General features: G+C 40.7%; 2 protein-coding genes across 6 annotated transcripts in view; both read right to left on the bottom strand.

Annotated features, from left to right (window-relative positions):
• The window catches only part of LOC134386433 (tripartite motif-containing protein 75-like), a 49,915-nt gene extending 42,084 nt beyond the window's left edge, over positions 1 to 7,831 (bottom strand). For 4 of the 5 annotated variants that reach the window (XM_063108598.1, XM_063108600.1, XM_063108601.1 and 1 more), the window contains exons 1-4: positions 7,681 to 7,831; positions 3,348 to 3,748; positions 1,029 to 1,728; positions 392 to 632 (exon numbers count right to left, since the gene is read on the bottom strand). The gene's annotated coding sequence lies outside the window, so the exon portion shown is untranslated. The remainder of the gene's footprint in view (positions 1 to 391; positions 633 to 1,028; positions 1,729 to 3,347; positions 3,749 to 7,680) is intronic. The other variant, XM_063108599.1, reaches the window with a different exon arrangement.
• An 11,357-nt stretch (positions 7,832 to 19,188) lies between these two features.
• On the bottom strand, positions 19,189 to 20,595 carry LOC134385859 (tripartite motif-containing protein 75-like). The gene has a single exon (XM_063107524.1). It carries the CDS (start codon positions 20,593 to 20,595, stop codon positions 19,189 to 19,191), a length of 1,407 nt encoding a protein of 468 aa, XP_062963594.1.
• Positions 20,596 to 23,332: the final 2,737 nt, after the last annotated feature.

Here is a 23,332-nt window from a genome sequence, read left to right as displayed (position 1 = left end):
TACAAAGTGGAAGAGACTACTTAATAAGCAACTGTTTTAATAATACAACAGACTTTCAGAAACTAGAATACCCTGACATAATCAACCTGCCATAAGCAATACACTGCAACTCTACTGTGAATTACACCTAATAAAAACAAATGAAATCAGGTATATTCAGTTATCCATTTCACTTAAAAAAAATGCATTAAATATATTCAGATAATAATCTCTCACTAATTTGTCTCTAAAAACTAACTTGTAGTTTTGTGCAAAAGAAACAAGTTTATAGTTCAACTCTGGGTATTTTTTGGAAAATGCATAACCAATTAGTAGTAATAAGCTGATTTCTAATCTTCCCATTTATGATAAAAGGCATTACTAAGAAAATAAAGAACCCATTAGTTCTCACCAATTTATGGGTTTCATCATGTTGTTTAGAGAGTTTCCACAGAAGGGAAATAATGTTAAGAACTTGCTGCATAACCTGTAGAGGTTCTCGTTCTATACCATTTCCAACAGAAGCAGATAGTTGTGGAGGCACAGCTTCAATCCAGCACTCAATTAACAATGGAATTATTATCTCAATAAATCCTTTCAGGTTTTCTGTAGATGACAGGCCTTCATCCACACTGCCTCCTCCAACCAGGTACCTAATAAGGAAGGGAAAGAATGAAGAAAAAGATTAATGCTTAAAAAATATTTATTATCCCTTGCTTAATTTAAATCTTAAATACAAAATACCACTAAAATGAAGTTCCATAAACTAATAATTACATTAATCAAGACTAGAAAGAAAAATGAAATTCTAAGATGACAAAGCCAACAGAGATCATCAAGTTTTATTTCTCATTAGGCTCTGCTAGAAACGAATAAATTAATATGCTTTCAAATGACTCCTCCCATCAGTAAACCAAATCAAATCATGAGTAACTATATGAAAACTACGAAATACAACTGCATATCTTCCCATCATTAGCCATCAATGGTCAGCAGTTATAATTCAAAATAGGAAAACTGAGTGTGGACATAACTGAAATCCTTCTTACCGTAGCCTGAACTGTGAACTGACATTTGGCTGTGAATCCCCATTTTCATAAACCTGGATGTGTTGCTGGTCGTTGGCATGTTCCTTCCAGTTGATAAAAATGGAGTTGCTAGTGGCATGGGGATTTTCTTTTTGTTCCTGAAGTCCTTCACTTTCTCTCAAACTACTGGATCCATCTGCCAAGGCCTGAAGGAATTTACTGAGTCTCACTAAGACTTTCAGCCTCCATTGCTGAGAAGTGAGTCTCCGATTAGGATTTACAGAAAGTATCCAGGACTGGAATCTGTCTCTATTTACCAGTCCTTTGGACAGCTGCTGATGAGAAATAAGTTCTACAAAATTCTTAAGCAATATACTGCTATGGCCAGTAATTAGAGCTGGGTACTGTTCCAGTAGAATGTCCAAAAGTTTTAAAGAGTCCTCCTGAATTCCTTCAGTAATGTGAGTCATGGCACTAGAGAGATGGGCACTTACCAAAGGAAAAAATGGAGAAATTTGTTCAGCTCGTATTTTGGGGGCCAGGAATTGAAGAAGCTGAACTGCTGCTAATCGTACATTAGCATCTTTATCTGTAAACACAGCAGTCAGTTTGAAAGGTGTGCATCAATTATAAATGGGTACTGAGACAAAAGGTCTTTAAGTGCAAGAAGAGCACTTTGTTTAACCCCAGCATTGTAGTGATGCATCTATGACAGCAAATCCTATAAATAAAAATACACATTTTAGGTACATAAACATACACATTCTATTATTTTCAAATAAAGATGTTAACTAAAATTATGCTAATACACTAACACTCCATGGAAAAACTACCTCAATAAGTATTTTAAACATTATTTAGCTTTTATTAAGATCAGATCACAGTTTTATCTTTAAAATATTTTTATCTTAATAATGTTACATAATTTTCAGTTAGAATTTTCTCGTTTTTACATTAACCTGAACGCAGACTTAGGCACTCTATGATTTAAAGTGACAGCAATCAGCACCATTTACTGAAGACCAACTATAAACCAAACGTTAAACATTACAGTATGTTCATTTACATACTTTTAATTTAACAGGCCCTTTCTGCCTATTTTAAATTGTCTTTCGGAAGGTGTGTGTTTTATTCAAAGCACACTACTTAACAATTTTATTTCTGGCATAATGTACATAACTTTCAAAAAAAAAAACATAACTTCAAATACCTTTCTGGTATTATTTAACCCTCAGAGCTTAAAAACCAAAACTAGAAAATGCATATCTTTACAAAGACTTGTACTATACACAAATGTTCATAACAGTATTATATAAGAGCCAAAAAGTGGAAGCCATACGTCCATCAACTGATGGGTGATCAACAAAATGTGACATAACCACACAATGGGATACTGTATGACAATACAAAGGAATGAAATACTGTTCTGATACATGCCTCAACATGGATGAACCTCAAAAACATTATGCTAAGTGAAAGATCAGTAACAAAACACCATGTATTATATATGATTGCATTTACATGCAATGTCCAGAATAAGCAAATCTGTAGAGATAGAAAGTCGATTTGCGTCACCTAATGCTGGGAGAATGGAATGGAGTGACTTCCAATGGATACAGCGTTTCTTTCTACAGTAACTAAAATGTTCTAAAATTGATTATGGTGGGCCGAGCCCGTGGCGCAACGCTCCCGCTGTGGGTTCGGATCCTATATAGGAATGACCAGTGCACTCCCTGGCTGAGTGCCGGTCACAAAAAAAAAAAAAAAATGATTATGGTGATAATAACATAACTCTGTAAATGCACTAAAAACCATGAACTATATTCTTTAAAAAGAGTGAATTTTATTACGTGTAAATTATATCTCCATAAAGCTGTTAAAAATTTTTTAAGCAAAACTACTGGTCAAACTTCAACTGACTTCAAGCATTCAACAGGAACCTATAATAAGCTATGTGCTATGTATGGGTTCAAAAATGAGTAAAACAGGATCTTATCTTAATTAGCTATAAAAACAGCTGGTAAAATGTTTATCAAAAGCTTGACACATTAAAAAGTTAAACATAAGAATTATTTCCAGATGATATATCATCACATAAGTATTCTAGGGAAAAATCATTATGGGTTTAGTTTAGCAAATCTTTCTGGAGGAGGTGGGAAAGATGAAGGTATAAGATCAGATATAGGTAACAGATGAACTCTAAACATTATCCATCAATAAACCCTATGACTCTAGGCAAGCCACTTGCTCTAAGAGTTAAAACAACTTTTCACAAAAACATAACATTCTACATGATTTCAAAAAAAATCTCACTTTACCAAAACACAATTCATGACTTACCTTTATGTTAAGTTTTCTATTGTTTGTTGGAAGTGTTCCATCCTCTTTGAGTTGCTCAGGCAGATGTATCGTCTTTGTTTTAGTTTGTTGCAATAGCATTTTCTATCTTGGGCTTCTTTTTACCAACTTTTAGTTTTACTTTTTTTTGTTGTTTTTTTTGTTTTTTTTGTTTTTTGTTTTTTGTTTTTTTAAAGATGACCGGTAAGGGGATCTCAACCCTTGACTCGGTGTTGTGAGCACCACGCTCAGCCAGTGAGCGAACCGGCCATCCGTATATGGGATCCGATCCCGGGGCCTTGGTGTTCTCAGCACCACACTCTCCCGAGTGAGCCACGGGCCGGCCCTAGTTTTACTTTTTGGAAATCATCTTGGCATTTTCTTTTTTTGGTCATTCTTGAATGCTATAACGAAAAAAATTAATTTAAAAACAATGGATAAAGACAAGAATAAACGATAATAGAAAAGCTATTTTCCTACACTTACATTACTCTAACACTTATTTCAAACATACTCAAGAATCAAGGCCTACAGTGATTATGTCAAAGGATCAAAATATTCAATAGAAAACACTGTTAAGAAATGCAAAAAGTAAGCTGAGTCAAGAAATACTGAGGGGAGTCATTAACAACAGGCAACAGTCTTGCCACTGGTTTTGCAAGATTTTCTGAGCCATGGAACCCTCTGTCAAGCAACATGCTAAGTGTAGACCTTCCGAAATGATTTTTTTTTCTTTGTGTGTAGGAAAGCAGCACACCTGCTACAGATATACCCTGTATCTGCTGGGAAGCTTGTAGTTCCTACAGTCCCCTGCGGAACCTCTAGCAAAAGAAAGCAAAATTTGAAAATCAATGTTATTAATAAATGTAGCTTATAACAGGAAAAGTTTCATGAATGTAAATGCCTAAACAATGAGGAAGATTCAAATATGCAGCAAGGAGAGTACTAGGCATTTCATGAGCAAGGAAAGTCAAGAGTAGGGCATGGGCTTGGTATAGGCAAAGTGAAGATCCAGCATTCTGAATACCAGGAAAAGCTAGACTAGATATAAACAGGAAACAGTACCCAAAAGAAAAAAGAATAAAACTAGGATAAAAAGCAGCTTGAAAGGAAATACAATGTAACAGAGGAATAAGGAACAAAGACCAGGTAGGCCACTATCATAAGAAATAATGCAGGCATCACCATGTCACCTTGCACCCCTCCCTCTCACCACATTATTTCAACTTAAATCCAAATCTTCCTTACACAGGGCATCTTTGATCTGCGTAAAGACGGTCCATTCCCAGACCACTACTTTAAAGAAGTCCTTTATAGCTACCCTAGACTATTCAATAGTTTCCCCACTGGTATTCTTGCGTCGTCTCTAGTGTCTACTCTCTAGACTACTGGCCACAGTCACCACAGAGCTCTTTCTAAACAAAGATCTAACCAAGGCTCAGGAGCTTTCAGTTGTTCTTACTCCTCTCACATAGTAAAAACTCCTTAGCAGAATATATTAGGTCCTTCCAAATGTGGCCCCATTCATCCTCTCCAGCTTTACCTTCCCACAAGCTAATCTCTATCTAAAAAACAGTCTCTCCCACCTGGTACCAGTTCAACTCTTCTTGAAGCCTTTCCACATGCCACAAAAATAATGAATTCTGACTTCCACTACAGTTGAGTAAGTAACTACCTTTGGAACAAATGAAACTTCTCCTGGTCTATCATAATTATCCTGTGCCTAACTATAAAAAGTCACAATGCTATACCTGTTGGTACAAAAAAAAATGAGTTAAAACGAAAGCCTGCATTACTGCAAGATTAATAAAATGTCTGGTGCAAGACTGCGCAGCTCAAGTTCCAGCCTCGAGTTCAAGGATATAATCTGAATTATATCCAAATTCACTTGACTGCAGGGTTTTACTACATTATAAAATCCCCATGAGCTAGGATGTGGCTACACAGATCAAGAGCCAATTCTAGAACCATACTGATTAGGTTCTGATCCAGACTTTGCCCCTTCCTAGCTGTACTTATCCACAGTGCCCTAGTTTCTACCTATAAAATAGGGATAACAACAATATCTACCTCACATAGTTGTTATGAGGTAGGTCAAATAAGGAGTAAATGAATTCATGCTTGTAAAACACTCAAATCTGTGCCTGACACATTGCTAATTATATATGCAATAAGCACAAACACGTATGTGTTCTTGAAGTCTCTGGACCAGTGCATACCAAGCACAATATCAGATGCATTACATACATTACCACTCAATCCCACAATACCATGTGAAGAAACTGGTACTAAACCCATTTGAAAGATGTGGCTCAGAAAGGTTTTTAAGTCAATCCTTTACTAAAGAGTTGAAGAGGGGCTGGGCCGGTGGCTCACTTGGGACAGTGTGGTGCTGACAACACCAAGTCAAGGGTTAAGATCCCCTTACTGATCATCTTTTAAAACATAAAAAAAAAATAGAGTTGAAGAGGAATTCACTCACAGGACTGAGCTCTGCAAAACCTTCTGTATGTTATACACACTGGAATCAAAATGGTTTGCCTTATTTCATTTATCCCAATCCCAAGTTTTCATCCCACCCACATCTCTAGTTACCTCAGTCTGAAAAAAACAATGGGTAAAGAAAGGAAGACTAAAGAGATGGCCCGGGCCGACCCCATGGCGCGCTCGGGAGAGTGCAGCAGCGCTCCCGCTGCGGGTTCGGATCCTACATGAGGATGGCCGGTGCGCTCACTGGCTGAGCACGGTGCAGCTGGTCACAAAAAGACAAAAAAAAGAAGAAGAAGAAAAAAAAAAGATGGCCTGGATACTCACCTGGCCTCTTTTAATACAAAACCGGTTTTCACTTATCAAGCAAGCACAATCTTTGAGCTTTTCCTATAATTACTAGCTGGTACCAGGGATGAAAATAAATGGTACAGGACATTCTGAAAAATTAACCCTCTTACCCCCACCCACACCAATCCTCTTGGCTCTCTTTAGCCATTAACTACCTGACTGATCTCTAACACAGAGATTACTGTCAAGTTCATGCCATGTTATCCGTCATTTTGTATTAGTCACACGAATGTTCTGCCTTCGATAGGACAATTAGGAGGGCTCATTGCCCTTCCTTGACTTTTAAAACTGGCAAGATTATTTCTATGTAGATCACATTTTTACATTAGGAACTTTGAAAGTTCTACTATAAGTTTCTATTATTTTCACCTAAAACAAAGAATTTCATAGCACAGAAGTCAAACAGTTCTACTAAGCCGCTTTCAGAGAAGCTGGTTTTGAGTATAAAGTAGGAACTCTGACCTCAAGGACTGAACTCATATCACTGGGTCTCTTAGATATGTGAGCCCCAATAGTTTTTAAACTATCGGGCTTTATGGGCCGGCCCGTGGCTCACTCGGGAGAGTGTGGTGCTGATAACACCAAGGCCCCGGGTTCGGATCCCATATACGGATGGCCGGTTCGCTCACTGGCTGAGCGTGGTGCTCAGAACACCAAGTCAAGGGTTAAGATCCCCTTACCGGTCATCTTTAAAAAAAAAAAAAAAAAAAAAAAAAAAAAACTATTGGGCTTTAATTCCATATATTCCTACTGCAGGCCTTTTCTGTTAATTTCAACTAAAGGCAGTTCATGGCTATTAAAATTCAACGGCACCGAATTCCACCTAGTTTGCCTGACACCTCACTACCCTTCCTCATTTCTAACTTCTTTTCCCAAAAAAGTCAAGGAGAGAGCAAGCACACTGCACTGGGCCTTTGACAATCTCCTCTCCAACCCCGACCCAAACTCCACCGAGAGGCCAGTCGGAGGCACCCGACTTCCCCGAAGCAAATGCCCCAGGCAGAGGGGACTCCACACAACTGGTGCTCCGGTTCTGCTCGGTACAGGTCGCTTAACTGCACACCCGGGCGGCGGGAGGGCGAATAAGGAGGCGACCGTTCAGCCCCACCCCACGTTCTCGGTCTTGAGTGCCAGAAGTGAAGACCCCGCGGGTTTTAGGCAACTATCCTTCCTTCTACTCCTGTGAACGCCGGTCAGGGCCGCAGTCGAGTAAGGGGGGCCGATCCCCACACACAGACCTAAAACTCTCAGACTCGGAACCCGCGAACCCGCCCAGTCACTTGAAACGCTTCAAACGCCCGCGCGAGGCGCCCCGCCCCCGCACGGCCCCGCTCCGCACCCAGGCCCAGCTCCAACGGCGCGCCACGGCCGGGGGCCGGGAGGGGCGCACAGCGGCCACAACCGGCCCTGTCCGCCTGGGCCGCGGACCGGAGAGCGACGGCCCCGCGCGCGTCCCTAGGCCCGGTAGGGCCCTGCCCGACGTGAAGTGGCCTCTCACCTGAAGGCCCTGCCGGGGCCGGGCGCGGAGGCCGAGGGGAAGAGCGTGCGAGCAGAAGCCCAACGAGCGACAGCGTGCGCCGCCGGCCGCAGCCTGTCGCTCCCGGAGCGTGTCTTCAAATCGCCTCGTCCTCTCACGCGACCGCGTCTCCTTCCGCCGCCCGGAAATCAGGGCCCCTCCCCCGCCGCGCCGCGCTCACGTGACCACGACCCGCCGCCGCGCGCAGCCGGGGAGGCGGGAGCCGGAGCGGCAGGCCCCGCCCCCGGGAGAAGGGGTCGCGCCGGAAGCTTCCCGCGCGCGGGGAGGAGAGCGCCTGATTGGAGGACAAAGCCTGGCCCTTAGGTCCAGCCCACAACTTCGCAGGCCTGCCTCTCGGGGTGTCTCCCTGGTCACAGCTAGCTTTTACTCCTTCTTGTACACCACGTTTCTTCAGACACGGAGCTGCATTCAGAGAATAGTTTAAATTGAACTGAACTAAGAAAGGGAAAAGTTTGAGAATGCAAGGAGGGTGGAATTCCTGGGGACATTAACCTGGGCTACGATGGAGCAGATAAGAATTACTTAAAAGCAAAATACACCTCGTAGCTGATGCCTGGAAGTCTCAATCTAGGATTTTCCCTAATATTTCAGTTTCTCAGGACTAATATTCCTGCTACTGAAATTAAGTGGAAAATTAAATTAATTTAAATTAATTTCTGAAATTAAGAAATTAAAATGCCTAGAAAGAAGGTAAAAAAAGCAAGGAGAATGAGCCTTTGGGAGATAGTCTTGGCATAGACTGGCATGGTGACATGGAAGAAAGAGCCCCAAGTATGGAGTTTAGATCTTGATTCAAATTTGTCTCTACAGCTTACCAGATATGAGACTTAATAAAGCTGGCAAAGATATTGAGCCTCAATATAGAGGGTAGGAGTTCAAAGCAATGATGTCTGAATCTGGGAGACCCAAACTCTGGAACTAAAACCATGCCTACTGCATAATCAGAGATTAATGAGGCATCACCAGAAACCCCGCTCTTCACTGTCAACACAGCCACACTGCCACAATTTGCCTCGAATCCCCCATAACCATAAACTTTTAGGAGTCATTGGCATTTTATGGCATTACATATAAAGCTATGAGATTGAATCAGAAGAAAGGTTTATTGCCTGCCAGATTTGGCCCCTGAACTCCTGATTTATACCTAACACGTCATTCAACTTTTCCTTTTGATATCAGGTATACATGTTAAGGTCAACATACTCAAAGCCAAAATCCCAATTTACCCTCTGAAATTTATTCTTCCTGCAGCTCCTTCAAATAGCAACTCCATCCTTCCAGTTACTCGAGGCAGAACTTTTGGGTTTTGGCCTTGCTTATTTCTTTCGCATCTCACATCTAATCCATGAGGAGATTCTGTTGAGTCTACCTTCAAACACATCCTGACTTCCACCACTTAACATCACCTCCTGTGCTGCCATCCTGGTCTAAGCCACTTTCCGATCACTCTGAACAGGTCTCCCTGCTTTTGCCATCTCCTTTTCCTCCTAGAATCTAGTATCAGCAGAGCAGCATCGTGATTATTTTAAAATCTACATCAGATCAGGTCACTCTTTTCAAAACCCTTCCTTGGCTCCCCTTGACCTCTGAGCACTCCTCCTTGCACTCTTCCCATTTTCACTCTGTTGCAGCCGCCCTTGCTTCCTTGCCTTTCTCAAACACACGGGACATGCTCTTACCTTTGGACCTTTGCTTTAGCTTTTCTGTCTGCCTTAAACACTCTTCCCAAATAAATTCACGTAGCTAACTCCCTCCCCTCCCTTGAGTGTGCTCAAATATCTTTTCGAGGAGGCCTTCCCTGACCACTTCATTTAAAATCACAACCTACCTTCTCCCAGAACTTGTAATTCCTTCTTTGCTCTACATTTATATTATTTTTAGAACTTATAACCTTCTTATATACCACATGATTTTCTTATGTATCATATTTATTATTGGATTCTGTCCTCTATCCACCACTAATATGTAAGCTCCACATGAGATCTTTGTCTGTTTTGTTTCCTGGTATATTTCAAGTACCTAGAGCAGTGCCTGTCATACAGTAGGTCCTCAATAAATATTTGTTGAATGATGTCAAGGAAACACCTGCTACATAGTGGTGCTTGCAAACAGCAGCCCTTCTTTGCTGTAGGAAATGTAGGACATGGATTACAGACTCAGCCGAGAAAGTGGTCTGGTGGCTATGGAGCTGAGGGATGTACTTGTGGCTGGCAGGTCTCAGCAATGGCCAACTGTTGCCACGAGGGAATGCACATCTTCTCATTTGCAAGCAAACCCAGAAATCCAGAAATGTTTATAAGAAATCTGATCTTTAAATACAGCAAGTACATTTGGGGTTGGCCGGTTAGCTCAGTTGGTTACAGCAGTGTTATAATACCAAGGTCAAGGGTTCAGATCCCATACTGGCCAGCCGCCAAAATAAAATAAATAAATAAATACAGTGAGTACATTAAATAAATGAGCATGTACATTTTTTTCCCCCTTTTTTAAAACTGCGGCCACAAAAAACTCTTATGAACAGGTTGCCAGTTTACAGCCTCTGGTTTAAGACATGAAAAGTGTGTACATAAAGATAGGCTTTTACTGACTTCTGATCAAGATGGTGGAATAGACGGCCCTCAGAGTCACCCTCTCCCACAAATCAACTAATTTATGACTATTAAAAAGCAATGACAGCCAAGCTGAACTGCTAGAGCTCAGGGGAAGAGGAGGAGAGACCTATAGAGTGCATGAAGGCCAGAAAAGCCATGATGAGAGAAAAGAAAAACCTCTTGGACCATTTCGAATCCTGGCCACTTCCAGGCTGGAGCTGCTAAATACACAGAGCAGGAGCTGGCAAAAGCTGCAGCTGTGCCCTTCAGATGAAGTTGCTTGGAGGCAGCAAGGGAGAAGAGGGTGTCGATGGCCCTCTGGCCAGCAAGACCAGTAATAGGGTTCCAGTGGACACACATAGGAGCGAGGAACCACAACAACTGAAAAAAAAGAGCCATTCAGAGGCCTGTGAGTCATCTCAAGGGACCGGTGTACAGCCCGTCCCATGGTCAGTGTTTGCAGCACAGGCGGTGGGGGAGAGGGGACCTCTGGGAGAACACTGGGGCACAGCAAGGACAGCTGATCTGACCCCCAGTCAGTATAGGACCACTCAGAGGAGACTGGTCAGGAATATAGAATTGCATGGGTTGCAGTTTGATGAAAAGACTCAGGCCCAGACCAGTGTGTCTACACAACCCAGGTGCATTGGATTTCACTAAATCCAGAAGTCCTGGGCTGAGCCCGTGGCGCACTCGGTAGCGTGCTGCGCTAGCAGCGCGGCGACGCTCCCGCCGCAGGTTCGGATCCTATATAGGAATGACCGGTGCACTCCCTGGCTGCGCGCCGGTCACAAAAAAAAAAAAAAAAGCATATAAAAAAAATCCAGAAGTCCTATGAAGTCAACTATTAAAACCTGACCTGCACAAAAAGCCTTCCCCAGGGAATAAACAGCAAAGCAGCAATTTAGCTCACCCACAGAGCTCAAGTACTGGTCTCCACAGGAAGTTCCCCCACTTTTGAAGTAAGCAAAGGACAACAAATTAGTTCCAGTTCAGAGTTTAAGTGGTGGAAACAGCAAATAATCAGACAGAGAACTGAAAGAAAAAACAAGAGTACCCACAATCAGAGACAAAGTTTGATATTAACTAGTAACAGTCTCATCTCACCAAAGAACACCTATAACATTTAGAAGGACCAGAGGTCCCCTGGTCTACCAATCCAGAAAGGGGGGACAACCAGGCACACCACCAGCACCATGGGGCCCACCCAGGGTCCTGAGGTTGGGATCCGGGGACTGGAACCCCCTCCCACATCCAAACACACCATGATCACCACCAACAACTAGGTAAGGAGCATGCCTACCACAGCCACCACAATAACCACAGCTACCACTAGACACCACAACCACCGTGTAGATGGTCTGCCAGCCACTGGAGTGCATTGACACAAGGAGAGTCACCAGCAGAGATAAAGGAAAGAAGAGGATGTCTCTCTCCACAAAGCTCATTCCAGAGTGACAGAAGAAGCATCTGCTCTACAGTAATATTGGGGGACCTGAACACACCTCTCAGCATTGGACAGATCATCTAGACAACAAATCAACAGAGTAACCACTACACTTTCAGAAGGAGAGAAGAAATCTAGGGTAATTAGAGGGGGGAGGGGGGAGAGAGAAGGGGATGGAGAGAGATTGGACAAGGGGCGTAAAGAATAACTACGATTTGTAACAATATATATGCTAGTAATATTGATTTGATCAGCATATGTCCATGTTGAACCCCCAAAAGATGTATGCTCGATTATGATTCGATAAAAATTTTTTTTAAAAAGACAGGCTTTTTCCGACTCTATATGATGAACTTAACAATTACAAGGATTGTCTGCTTAGCTGAGCCAGAAGAGACTTTTGATAAATAGCAAGCATGTAACTAATCAGGGTCCTGACCCATGCCGGAAAAACATTATTTACAGTGAAAATACATTGTGGAATGTGTAGGACATTCCACTTCCAAAACTCTGTCAATTGGCCACATAATCCACTGAATTAGTTTTCTGGGGTTACCATAACAAAGTACCACAAACTGAGTGGCCTCAATAACAAAAATGTATTGGCTCCCAGTTTTGGAAATATAGAAATTGGTTTCTTCTAAGGGCTCTGAGGGAGAATCTGTTCCATGCCTCTCTTCTAGCGTCTAGTGGCCTTTGACATTCCTTGGCTTCTAGATGGTGTTCTCTCTGTGTCTTCACATTGTTTTCCCTCTGTGTGTGTCTATATCTGTGTCCAAATTTCCACTTCTTAATTTTGTTTGTTGTGTTTGCTGGCTGCTACACAGATCGAACCCTGGACCTTGGTGTTGTCAGCACCACATTCTAACCAACTGAGCTAATTGGCCAGCCTTAAATATCCTCTTTTTATATGGACACCAGTCATATTGGATTAAGGCTGCCTTAATGAACTCATTTTAACTTGACTACCTCTGTAAAGACCTTATATCCAAATAAGGTCACCTTCTGAGGTACTAGGGGTTATAACTTCAACATTTGTTTTGGGGGGGACACAATTCAATGCATAATAGCCACCAAGATCTGTGTCCAGAAATGTCTATATTTCATCTGAACAACTTCTTTTTGTCTATGCTCAGAAGCATCACAAGATTCTAGATTAAGTAACTTACTCCTACACAATACAACTAACCTTTGCAGCTGCTCTTTAAAATGTTTTTTATATGGGCTTCCACTTAACATTTGCTTTGGGAATAAGGTACCACAGCTAAAAAAAAACCTGAAACTCTGTTAACCAAATAAAATTGATTTTATAATGTCAAGGCAAACAATAAAAAGATAAGCATATTAAACTGGCTCTTACCTTACATTGTAAAGCTACTGCTAACACAAAAAGCAAAAAGTGTCCTTAAAGAAAGGTGAAAAGGATGAGTTCAAGTTTGGTACTATAACCAGTACAAAAACTGAGAGTACATTCCCTGGGAATTGATATGACATATGCAAATTACTTGGCACACTGCCTGGTACACAGTAGACCTTCAATAAACGGCAACAGATATCAGTATTGAGAATGTAGTGGGCCTTCTTTGTGCAAAATGAACTTTTTGTCAGGCTTCTCAAAGTAACAATAAACCAGTTCTGACTTTAAGTGAAAAGGAATTTATTGAAAGGGTATTGGGTAACACTCAGAATGGCCAGTTCAGGCTGCCAGTTCAGGCTTGGAAAAAAGACAGGAAGAAGGGGGACCAGCCAGGCCAGGAGTACCACCACCGTTATGTCACAATATCAGTTTAAGAAATAAGAATTGGAAATGAGGAAGTAAAATTATTTTTATTTGCAGATATGATTGTATATCTCAAAAAAAATCAACTAAGAAGTTATTACAAACAATAGTAGAATTCAGAAAGGTCAAGGAGGTATAAAATTAACATTCAGAAATCAATAGTCTTCATTTTACGCAAACAACCATTTGGAAGATAGGATGGAAAAGAAGGTCCCATTTACAGTAGCAATCAAAACAGATAAGATTCCTATGACTGGATTAGAATATTCAACTTCCTAAAGATGTCAATTCTCTCTAAATTAATTGGTAAATTGATTGGGATCCCAATAAATATATCAACAGGGCTTTTTTCTAGACATGGGGTCAAATTGTGCATAAAAAATTAAGCAAACAAGAATAGCCAAGAATCAGTTGGTTAGAGAATGGTGCTGGTAACAGCGAGGTCCAGGGATCAATCCCTGTACTGGCCAGCCACCAAAAAAAAAAAAAAAAAAAGAAAGAAAGAAAGAAAGAAAGAAAGAAAGAAAAGAAAAGAAGAGCCAAGAAAACTTTTAAAAAGAAAAAAAGAGAAGCAATGAGTGAGGACCAGCACTATTAGATAAGGAAACATTATAAAACCTCAACAATTTAAATGTGGTTTTGGCATATGAATAGAAAAATCAATACAAAACAAAATACAAAGTCCAGAAATAAACCTAAATAAATACAAGAACTTTGTACATTATAAAGGCAACATCTCATATCAGTGGCACAATGCTAAATGGTTTAAACAAATAGGGAGCCATTTGGAAAAAGGTAAAGTTGGATCTATACTTCACATATTAAATTCAAAGATGTATATTTAAAAAACAAATCCATAAAAGTCCCAGACAACAAATTGGGTGGATTATTGCATGACTCTGGACTTCTACTAGGATTTAAATCTAAATGCCAGGGGGAAAGTGTTTCAAAAATTTGGTTATAGGCTTTTGCCAAAACTTTTAAATATTTTCTGCATGACCAAAAAAAAGTGAAGTCGAAAGAAAAATGACAAACTTGGAAAAAAAATTGGCAGCTCATATAACATAAAGAATTAATTTTCCTAATATATAAAGAACTACTAGAAACAAACAAAAAAAAAGATCAACAAAAATATTTGCTTCCCGACAGTTTACAGAAAAAGAAATACAAATGACACTTCTACATACTAAAAGATGTTCAATCTGATTCATAACAAGAGAAAGTCAAATTAAAAGTAAACTATTTTTTCCCATTTTTAAGATTATCGAAATTCAGAAGTTTGACAATATATCTGTTGTTGAGGCTGTGGAGAAACAGCACTCTCATATATAGTTGGTGGAAGTATAAATTGACATCAACCCTACAAAATATGTATTTGTAAGAACTAAGTCTGTCTGGGAGTAACAGCAAAACACAAAATAACAACTTAATTTCTCACATTAAAGTCGAGAAATGACATCAGTGGCTCTGCTTCAGAAATTCCTCAAATCCTCAGGCTGCTTCTGCCTTGTTGTTCCATTCTTAAGGTCACCTCATTCTTCAACATAGCTGTTCTAGCTCCAGTCATCACACCCACATCTCAGTCAGCAAGTAAAAGAAAAGGAAGGAGAAGGGCATGACCATTCCATTTAAGGAGACTTCTTGAAAGTCTCAGACAGCATTTCTGCTTATCTTTCTGGCCAGAACTGTAAAGGAGCTGGGAAATTTGAGGGATCTTCTGTAAGTAGTTAAAATCTTTGCCAGAAATATTGTTTTGTGAAATTTTTGTTTCAATTTTATAGAAACATGTAAATGTATGCTCATTGACAAAGCAGAATACATCCTAACAATAGATTCAAATTTTTAAAAGTTTGAAAACCACTGTCCTAAATGAGGCAGTATGGTATAGCACAAGAGCACCAAAAGAAATAGACATGATTATATGTCTAACCTCTGGGTAGAAAGGACTTTTCAAAGTGTAAGAGGAAAGGGAAAAAAAATCATGAAAGATGAATTGATAAGTTTGCCTACACAAAAATTTTAAAGTTTCATGTATCAAAAGGTCTTTTAGGGCCGACCCTGTGGCGCACTCGGGAGAGTGTGGCTCTGGGAGCGCAGCAGTGTTCCTGACGCGGGTTCGGATCCTATATAAGGATGGCCGATATGCTCACTGGCTGAGCGCGGTGCGGCTGGTCACAAAAAGACAAAAAAAAAAAAAAAAAAAAAAAGTCTTTTAAACAAAATCAGTAGGGAAAAGATGATTAGATATTAAATGCTGTTAGGGTGATTAGCCATTTAAAGAGGGGGAAACTGGCCTCTGTGAAATTCCTACATAAAAGTATGTCACAACTTGCTTAAATTCTAAGGAAAAGATTGACGAATTCAACAGTAACACTCATGGTCAAGGCAGGAAACAGAAACCATGCCAGATATTTTAACAGAGATTATTTAATATAAAGAATTGTTAATTGGGTACTCAAGAATAAAAAGGCAGAAAGGGGATACTGATATATCAAACGGGAATAACTGCAAGAGTCATTTACTACCAGTTACTACCCATAGGTCTGGGGAAACAACGGCAAGGAGTGGGGATTATTAAAATATAGGAGGTTGGAGATGGCGCCACTGAGCTGGAGGTCCAACCTCTGGAGGGGCAGACAGGTTGGGTGCTAACTGGCTGGCATCTCCAAAGTGGGTCAATGGGACTGCTTCTGCAAGAGTTGGAAAAACTGCAAAATGGAAACAATTGCTGCTTCAGAACAAAGTTGCAACTGGTTGAAGACCCATTATTACAGTGATGTGGACTACAGTGATGAAAGGAACAAGAAACAAACAGAAAAGATCAAGTCCCTTCTTCCTCCTTTACCCTTCCAGTCAACCTCTCCTGCCTCCCACTGGCAGAGCCCAGCAGGGAGCCAGCTGGCAAAGTCGAAATGTAGTTTGCAGAGTCCCAGGCCCAGCATCACAAAGCAGAATATAGAAGGATGGGCTTGAAGCTGAGAGATCACAGCTTGATAATCAGCACTTCAAGACTATAAAAATTTAAAACAATTAATTAAAATAATAAAAGCATTAATTTAGGAGAGACTTTCTTTAAAAAGACAAGAAACCTAGGAGCTATATGAAGAGTCTTCAAAAAGTTCCTGGAAGGATTTGTATTATCTTTTAATTCAATTTTTCCATAAACTTTTTTTTTTTTCTCATAAACAACGCAAATTTATTTCTCAGAATTCTGGAGGCTGGGAAGTCCAAGATCAAGATGTTCAAGGTCCAGGGTTCTTTCCCTGTACTGGCCAGCCACCAAAAACAAGAAAAGAAAGAACAATTGCCTCCAAAAAGGCCAAGTATGTAAGCATATAAACAGTTCACAGAAAAGGAAACAAATGGTTTGTGAGCCTATGAGAAGATGATAAATTTCAATTATGGTAAGAAAAATGCTAATTGACCTATATAACAAGATAGCAAACCAGATAGATGAAAAATGTTAATACTCTGTATGAGCAGTACTCTGTGGGAAAAAAGCACTGTCCTGTGTCCTACTGGGATGTATAAATTGGTGACCTCTCTGGAGGGCAAATTTAGAAATACAGTATCTGTCAAAATCACAAATGCAATATGTTCTTTGACCTGCAATTTCACTTCCAGGAATTTATCCTAGGAATATACTCTCACCTGTCCTAAAGTATTAATTGTATGATTATGAGGGTACTTCAAAAAGTTCATAGAGAAATAGAATTAAAAATATTATGAATCTTTTCATGAACGTTTTCAAGTACCCTTGAATTTGTAATAGCCAGAATAAGAATACAAATTAAATGTCCATCCGTAGAGGATTGGTTAAATAACACCATCAGAAAGTACAAGGCAGGGCTGGCCGGTTAGCTCAGTTGGTTAGAGCCTGGTATCATAACAACAAGGTCAAGGGTTCAGATCACCGAACCCTTTTTTTGGCCAGTGCCAAAAAAAAAAAAAAGTAGGGTACTAACTGGATAGTGTTACTATTTGCGTAAAAAAAGAAAAGATACTTTTACAGTATACACATTAACTGTCTCTAAAACTATAAAAACTGGAAATTTTGGTTTCCTCTAGGTTGGGGAACATGGTGGCGAGGAGACAGGGCTGGGAATGACTTTATTGTATATCTCTTTCTGCTTTATGGGTTTTTTTGTTTGTTTTGGGAAGCTGGACTGGGGATCTGAACCCCTGACCTTGGTGTTGTCAGCACAATGCTCTCCCAAGTGAGCTAACCGGCCCTCTCTAGATAGGGATCCGAACCCACGGCCTTGGTGTTATCAGCACCACACTCTCCCAAGCGAGCCACAGGCTGGGCCCTATCAGCACCATGTTCTAACCGAGTGAGCTAAACAACCAGCCCCTTTTGAGTTTTGAAACTTGACTTTTATGCCTATTCAAAGATTAATTGAATTTCAGATTTAAAAAGGGAAACAAAGAAAAGTAAGAAGAGGATAAATACATGCAGTTCGTAGAAACACAGTGGCCAAAACTATGTGAAAAGATGTGCCACCTCGTTATTCATCAGGGAAATTCAAGTTAAATGGTATTTCTGCAAATCAGCGGCAAGAGTGATAAGATTGGTTGTATCCAATTTTGGCAGGAGTGTCCAAATAGACACTTGGATATGGCAATCACGGGCACTTGGGAACCACATATTTAGTGGTAAATACACCAAATAACTCTGACTCCAACAATCCTTCCTACATTCGTATGTGAAAAGTCATGTGAGGGAAGGTTTACTCCATTAGTTTAATATTGAGCATATGAAATACCATATAGATTCAATAGGTGAATAAATCTTAAAGATATGATAGACTCCTGGCATGAAATGCTCTGCAGCATTTAAAAAAATAATGTAGATATATATGAGGGTCCTTCAAAAAGTTTGTGGAAATTAAAAGGTAATACAAACCTGTCCGTGAACTTTTTTGAAGACCCCTCTTATATACCAACATGAAATAATGCCTCTAATATATTGTTAAGTGAAAAAACCAGGTTGTTGAATATGTGTTTAATATCATGACATCTCACTTTTGGTTAAAAGTGGTGTGTGTGTGTAAGTGGATAGATGTAGGTCAAGAAGAATACACAACAAACTTAGTAATTCACACTGGAAAGGATAAGTGGCTATGGAGTAAGAGAATCAGATGGGGAAGGACTGGACAAGAAGAAAATAAAATTAAAGAATTTTTGACTTTATTCTATTTCTATATTATGTAAAGTTTTTACAGTAACTATGTATTATTATTATTATTATTTGGCTAGTTCTGTTATTTATATATTTATTTATTTTTGGCGGCTGGCCAGTACAGGGAAAGAACCCTGGACCTTGATGTTATCAGCACCATGCTCTAACCAGCTGACCAACCGGCCAGCCCAGTTCTGTTTTGGAAACTCTATCTGCACTTTCTGACAAACTGAAACAATCACCCTCATATCTAGTAATGTGCCAAGGTCCATCCACGTAATCCCTGCGGAAAAGACATTTACTAGCACTGTTTTCTATAGTTGCTGAAACAAAATGAAAGTTTCTTCTTGGAAGAGGTGAAACTATGAAAGAAAAAGTTAGGAATTAGATTCAAAGGTGTATTAATACTATAGCCTACACACTTTCCATTAAAAAAAAAAAGTAAACGGTTTAGTCTATCAAGGGGATTTCATTCACAGTCGGTTCCTGTACAGATTCGGAGAGGTTGTGAATTAGGTCCGATATGGAAATAAGGCCGATGAGGTCCAGTAACGGTGAGAGAGAAAGTACAGATGAGAGATTTATCAGTCATGTCATAGAATGAGATCTCACCCAGCTCACAGTCCAGGAAAATGCCGACGCCTCTGGCTTTCACTTCCAACAGTGGAGAGTTTGGAACAGCTCCTGGTGCATCATAGCCATCATCCTGCAGCTGAAGCCTCCAGCATCCCTGCTGGGCTGATGGTGGTCTCCTCGCCTTTGCAGGAAGAGAATCTTTGCAAACGCCAATAGCCCACTCAGACTTGTCTCCCACCTCTACTTCCCAGAAATGCCTGCCGGAATGAAAATATGGAAAACCGAGGACACCTGGGTTGACTGTAAATCTTTTAGGAAAATCAGGAACGTTTTGTTTTCTCTTTGTAAATCTCACACATTTTTTATCCTCAGAGACAACCAGGTTAGGGTGTGCTGTTTCAGGGTCTAGAATTATATCTACTTTAAATTTCTTTATAATTCTCTGCAGAGCAGAATACTGGGGAGGAAAACTGCAGCTTTCTCTCCTTAAATGAATTGAAAAGACTGATGGGCTAATCCCATTGTCAGAGTTGTAGAAAGTTTTAATGTGTGATAGCAATTCCACTTCAGACTGCATGCTGAGCTGCATTACCTTACTTAACAGACTACTGAGTGTAGAAATGTAGTTTGAAAATGCTGTTATGTTTTCACTGAGTTTCTGTTGAATGTCCTTCTCTTCCTCAGCTAACCTTGAGAGAACAGCCTGTTGCTCACGTTCTAGAAACTGGTTCAGGTGCTCAAATTCAGAGGACAATTCCCGCCTATGGTTTTCCACCTCCTCTCTCAGGTCCAAGGGTTTTGTGCTTTGAATGCTTATTAATTTTTGAACGTCCGCCACTTGCTTCTTCAGAGGCTCGATGTAGCCATTGAGCTTCATCCTGTGATGAGAGGCGGCCTCCTCTACGGGTCTCACGTGGTGGCCCTGGTGGTCAGGGGGCTGAGTGCACAGGGGACACAACACCTCTAGGTCCTCCTCACAGAAAAGGGTCAGGACCTGGTTGTGCTTCTCGCACAAGGACAAATCTTCCTTCCTCTTCCTCTTGCTCCGGGTGATGTGGAGTAGCCTGGCAATGTCAATCATCCTTCCCAGCTGGGTGTTGCTCCTGAAGGTCCCCTCTTGGCATTGGTGACGACAGACAGGGCAAGGGAATCTGTCCTCTAGATTTTCCCAGGACTGTTTGATGCAGGAGCGACAGAAGTTGTGCCCACAATCGATGGTGACGGGGTCTCTTAGGTAATCGAGACAGATGGGGCACTTGGCTTCTGCCTGGAGTCCTGACAGGGCTGCTGCCACCGCCATCAGGCTGTGAATGAAGGTCTGGACAGAAGTGGGCTTTCTTCAGGAGGTTGGCTCTGCAGGTACTCTCTGGTGAGAAGCAGGTGCACCCTCAGCCCTCACAGTCCTTTCTGGAGACAGCTGATGGTCTCACTACAGTCCCACTGGTTTCTCACATTTGAGGCAGTACTTGAAGTCCTTTGAGTCTTCAGACCCTTTATTTCCAGCTGCTAAAAGGAGTCCCACTCATGGCCTGCAGCCAGTCACAGCTTAGCCAGTCAACTACTCTTCCAGCCTTTGGCAGCTCAGAGAAAAAGAAGCCAAGCTAAGTAGTTCTCAGGAAAACAGCCATTGCCTCAGATCATTAATTGCTGTGGGTGAGAAGATATCACGTTCTTAAAAAAACCAAAAACCCAAACCAAAAAACCATCTTGAGTTTATTTCAGGTGGTCCTACCTACTGCCTTATACTAGTCAAACACAGATTTTCCGCCCCATCCCCAGTCTTTCATTCCCGTGCCTTTACTATTGTGCCCTAGCGACTCCACCGACTCGGCACCACAATCGCCACATTTCATCCACTTACCAGTCACCCTAACTGGGGCTCTGAAGCAGACAGACCACAGCCAAATTGGAGTACAGCCTCGGTCTACCACCATATCACCCTGAACGCATCTGAATGTCTGACTTTGAAAGGGAAGCAGGGTCAGGCCTGGTTAGTACTCTCCAGGGGAGACCCCCTGGCAATACTGGTGCTGTAGGCTTTCAAAAAAAAAAAAAAATACAATCTTTGTTAGTTATCTTTGTAACTTCGAAAAATTTACTTTACATCCCAAACTTTTGGAATTAGGTAAAATATAATGATCTCACCATAAACTTTTGTCTTGTTAAAATATAGAAGAGAGTTTAAGGAAAGCCCGCATCACTTTTAGGGCTTAAAATATGTTTCTTTCTTTTCTTTCTTTCTTTTTTTTTTTTTTTTTTTTAGTTATAATAAGGTATTTTTAATCTCTGAAAATTCACATTTACCAAATTTGGTTTGCTTTTTTTTTTTAGATCTTTGTTTCTCTACAGCTGAATAGATTGCAGAAAGCCTACTTTGTGAAATGAAGCCCAGGAGATAATATTAAAAACATATAAAACATGGGGCCGGGCCGTGGCTCACTCGGGTGAGTGCGGTGCTGATAACACTAAGGCCACGGGTTCGGATCCCATACAGGGATGGCCGGTTAGCTCACTGGGTGAGCGTGGTGTTGACAACACCAAGTCAAGGGTTAAGATCCCCTTACCGGTCATCTTTTTAAAAAAAAAAAAAAAACATATAAAACCAAAAAAAAGAAAACATTTAAAACATACAAATTGAATATAAATAAAACTCAGAAAAAACCAAAAACTCAGAAAAATATTTTCAGTATTTATTATTAAAATGTCATTATCTCTAAAAACAATTTATTTTTTAAATTTGTATTCTTAGATCATTAGTAAAGTTCTACATCTTTCCATAACTTGTTTTGTCTTTTTTGTTTTTGGTAGCTGACGGGGAGATCTGAACCCTTGGCCTCGGTGTTACAAGTTGGCCCTCTAGCCAACAAAGCAAAGTGGCCAGCCTTTCTCATCTCGTACGTATTCTTTGTTTACAATAGATAATGCCATATTAATAGTAAATACTGAAAATATTGTATTAGTAAGATTGAAAAAAATTGGTAATTCCCTGTTATGGGGTTAAGGAGGTAGATATTTCAACGCTGTAGACAGGCAAAGTAGAAAACTTTTTTAAAGAAATATCCATCAAAAATTGAAGTCTTTAGGGCCGGCCCGTGGCTCACTTGGGAGAGTGCGGTGCTGATAATACTAGGGCCACGGGTTCAGATCCCTATATAGGGATGACCGGTTAGCTCATTCGGAGAGCGGGGTGCTGACACCACCAAGTTAAGGGTTAAGATCCCCTTACCGGTCATCTTTATTTAAAAAAAAAAAAAAATTGAAGTCTTTGCTTGTGTAATTCCACAATACTAATCCTATAAAAACACATATAACTTAAATACTCAAAGATAAGGCTGGGCTGGTGGCTTAGCTCAGTTGGTGAGAGCTCTCAGTCTTATAACACCATCATCAAGGGTTCGGACCTCAATACCCACCAACCACCAAACATCAAAAACAAATATGTGTACAAAGATGTTCTTATCAGCACTGATTTTTTTTGTTTTTGTTTTTTTGTCAGGGACTGGGATCAAACCCTGTACCTTAGTGTTGTCATCACCAGGCTTTCACCAACTGGCTGGTTACAGCACTGATTTGACCTTCAAAAGGGTGGCAACATTGGAAATGTCTATTATCGTCAGTACTGGCTGAATAAACTACATACATTCTATGCAAGGGACTACCAGACAGATTTTAAAGAAAGATGGTCGCACCAAATGTAGTGATAGAGAAAGACGCGGTAGGATGAAGACAGCAGGCTTACCACCCATTCTTCACTCCAGGCCCAGCTACTATCTCTTCCCCCTGGACCACAAGGTCACAGCACTCAGAATTTTGCAGTTTAGAAAATGAATGTGGTACATAGATGGTCTATCATGTGAAGCTCTCCAGGAGGGTCTGGGGAGACAGTTCCTAATGAAACATAGTCACATCTGTGGAGCACAGCAGTGAGTCTTCCTCGGCCCCAGGGCGTCTGCATCCTGCTGACCCGGAGTCCAGCAAAGCTCTGCCACCGCCAAGGGCTTCCTCCCTCAGCTCCTCCTCTTCCTTGCGATCTCGCA

Source organism: Cynocephalus volans, chromosome 9, assembly GCF_027409185.1.
Source record: "Cynocephalus volans isolate mCynVol1 chromosome 9, mCynVol1.pri, whole genome shotgun sequence".
NCBI lineage: Eukaryota > Metazoa > Chordata > Mammalia > Dermoptera > Cynocephalidae > Cynocephalus > Cynocephalus volans.
The sequence above is the reverse complement of the archived record's forward strand: the minus strand, read 5'-3'. Positions and strand labels throughout refer to the sequence as shown.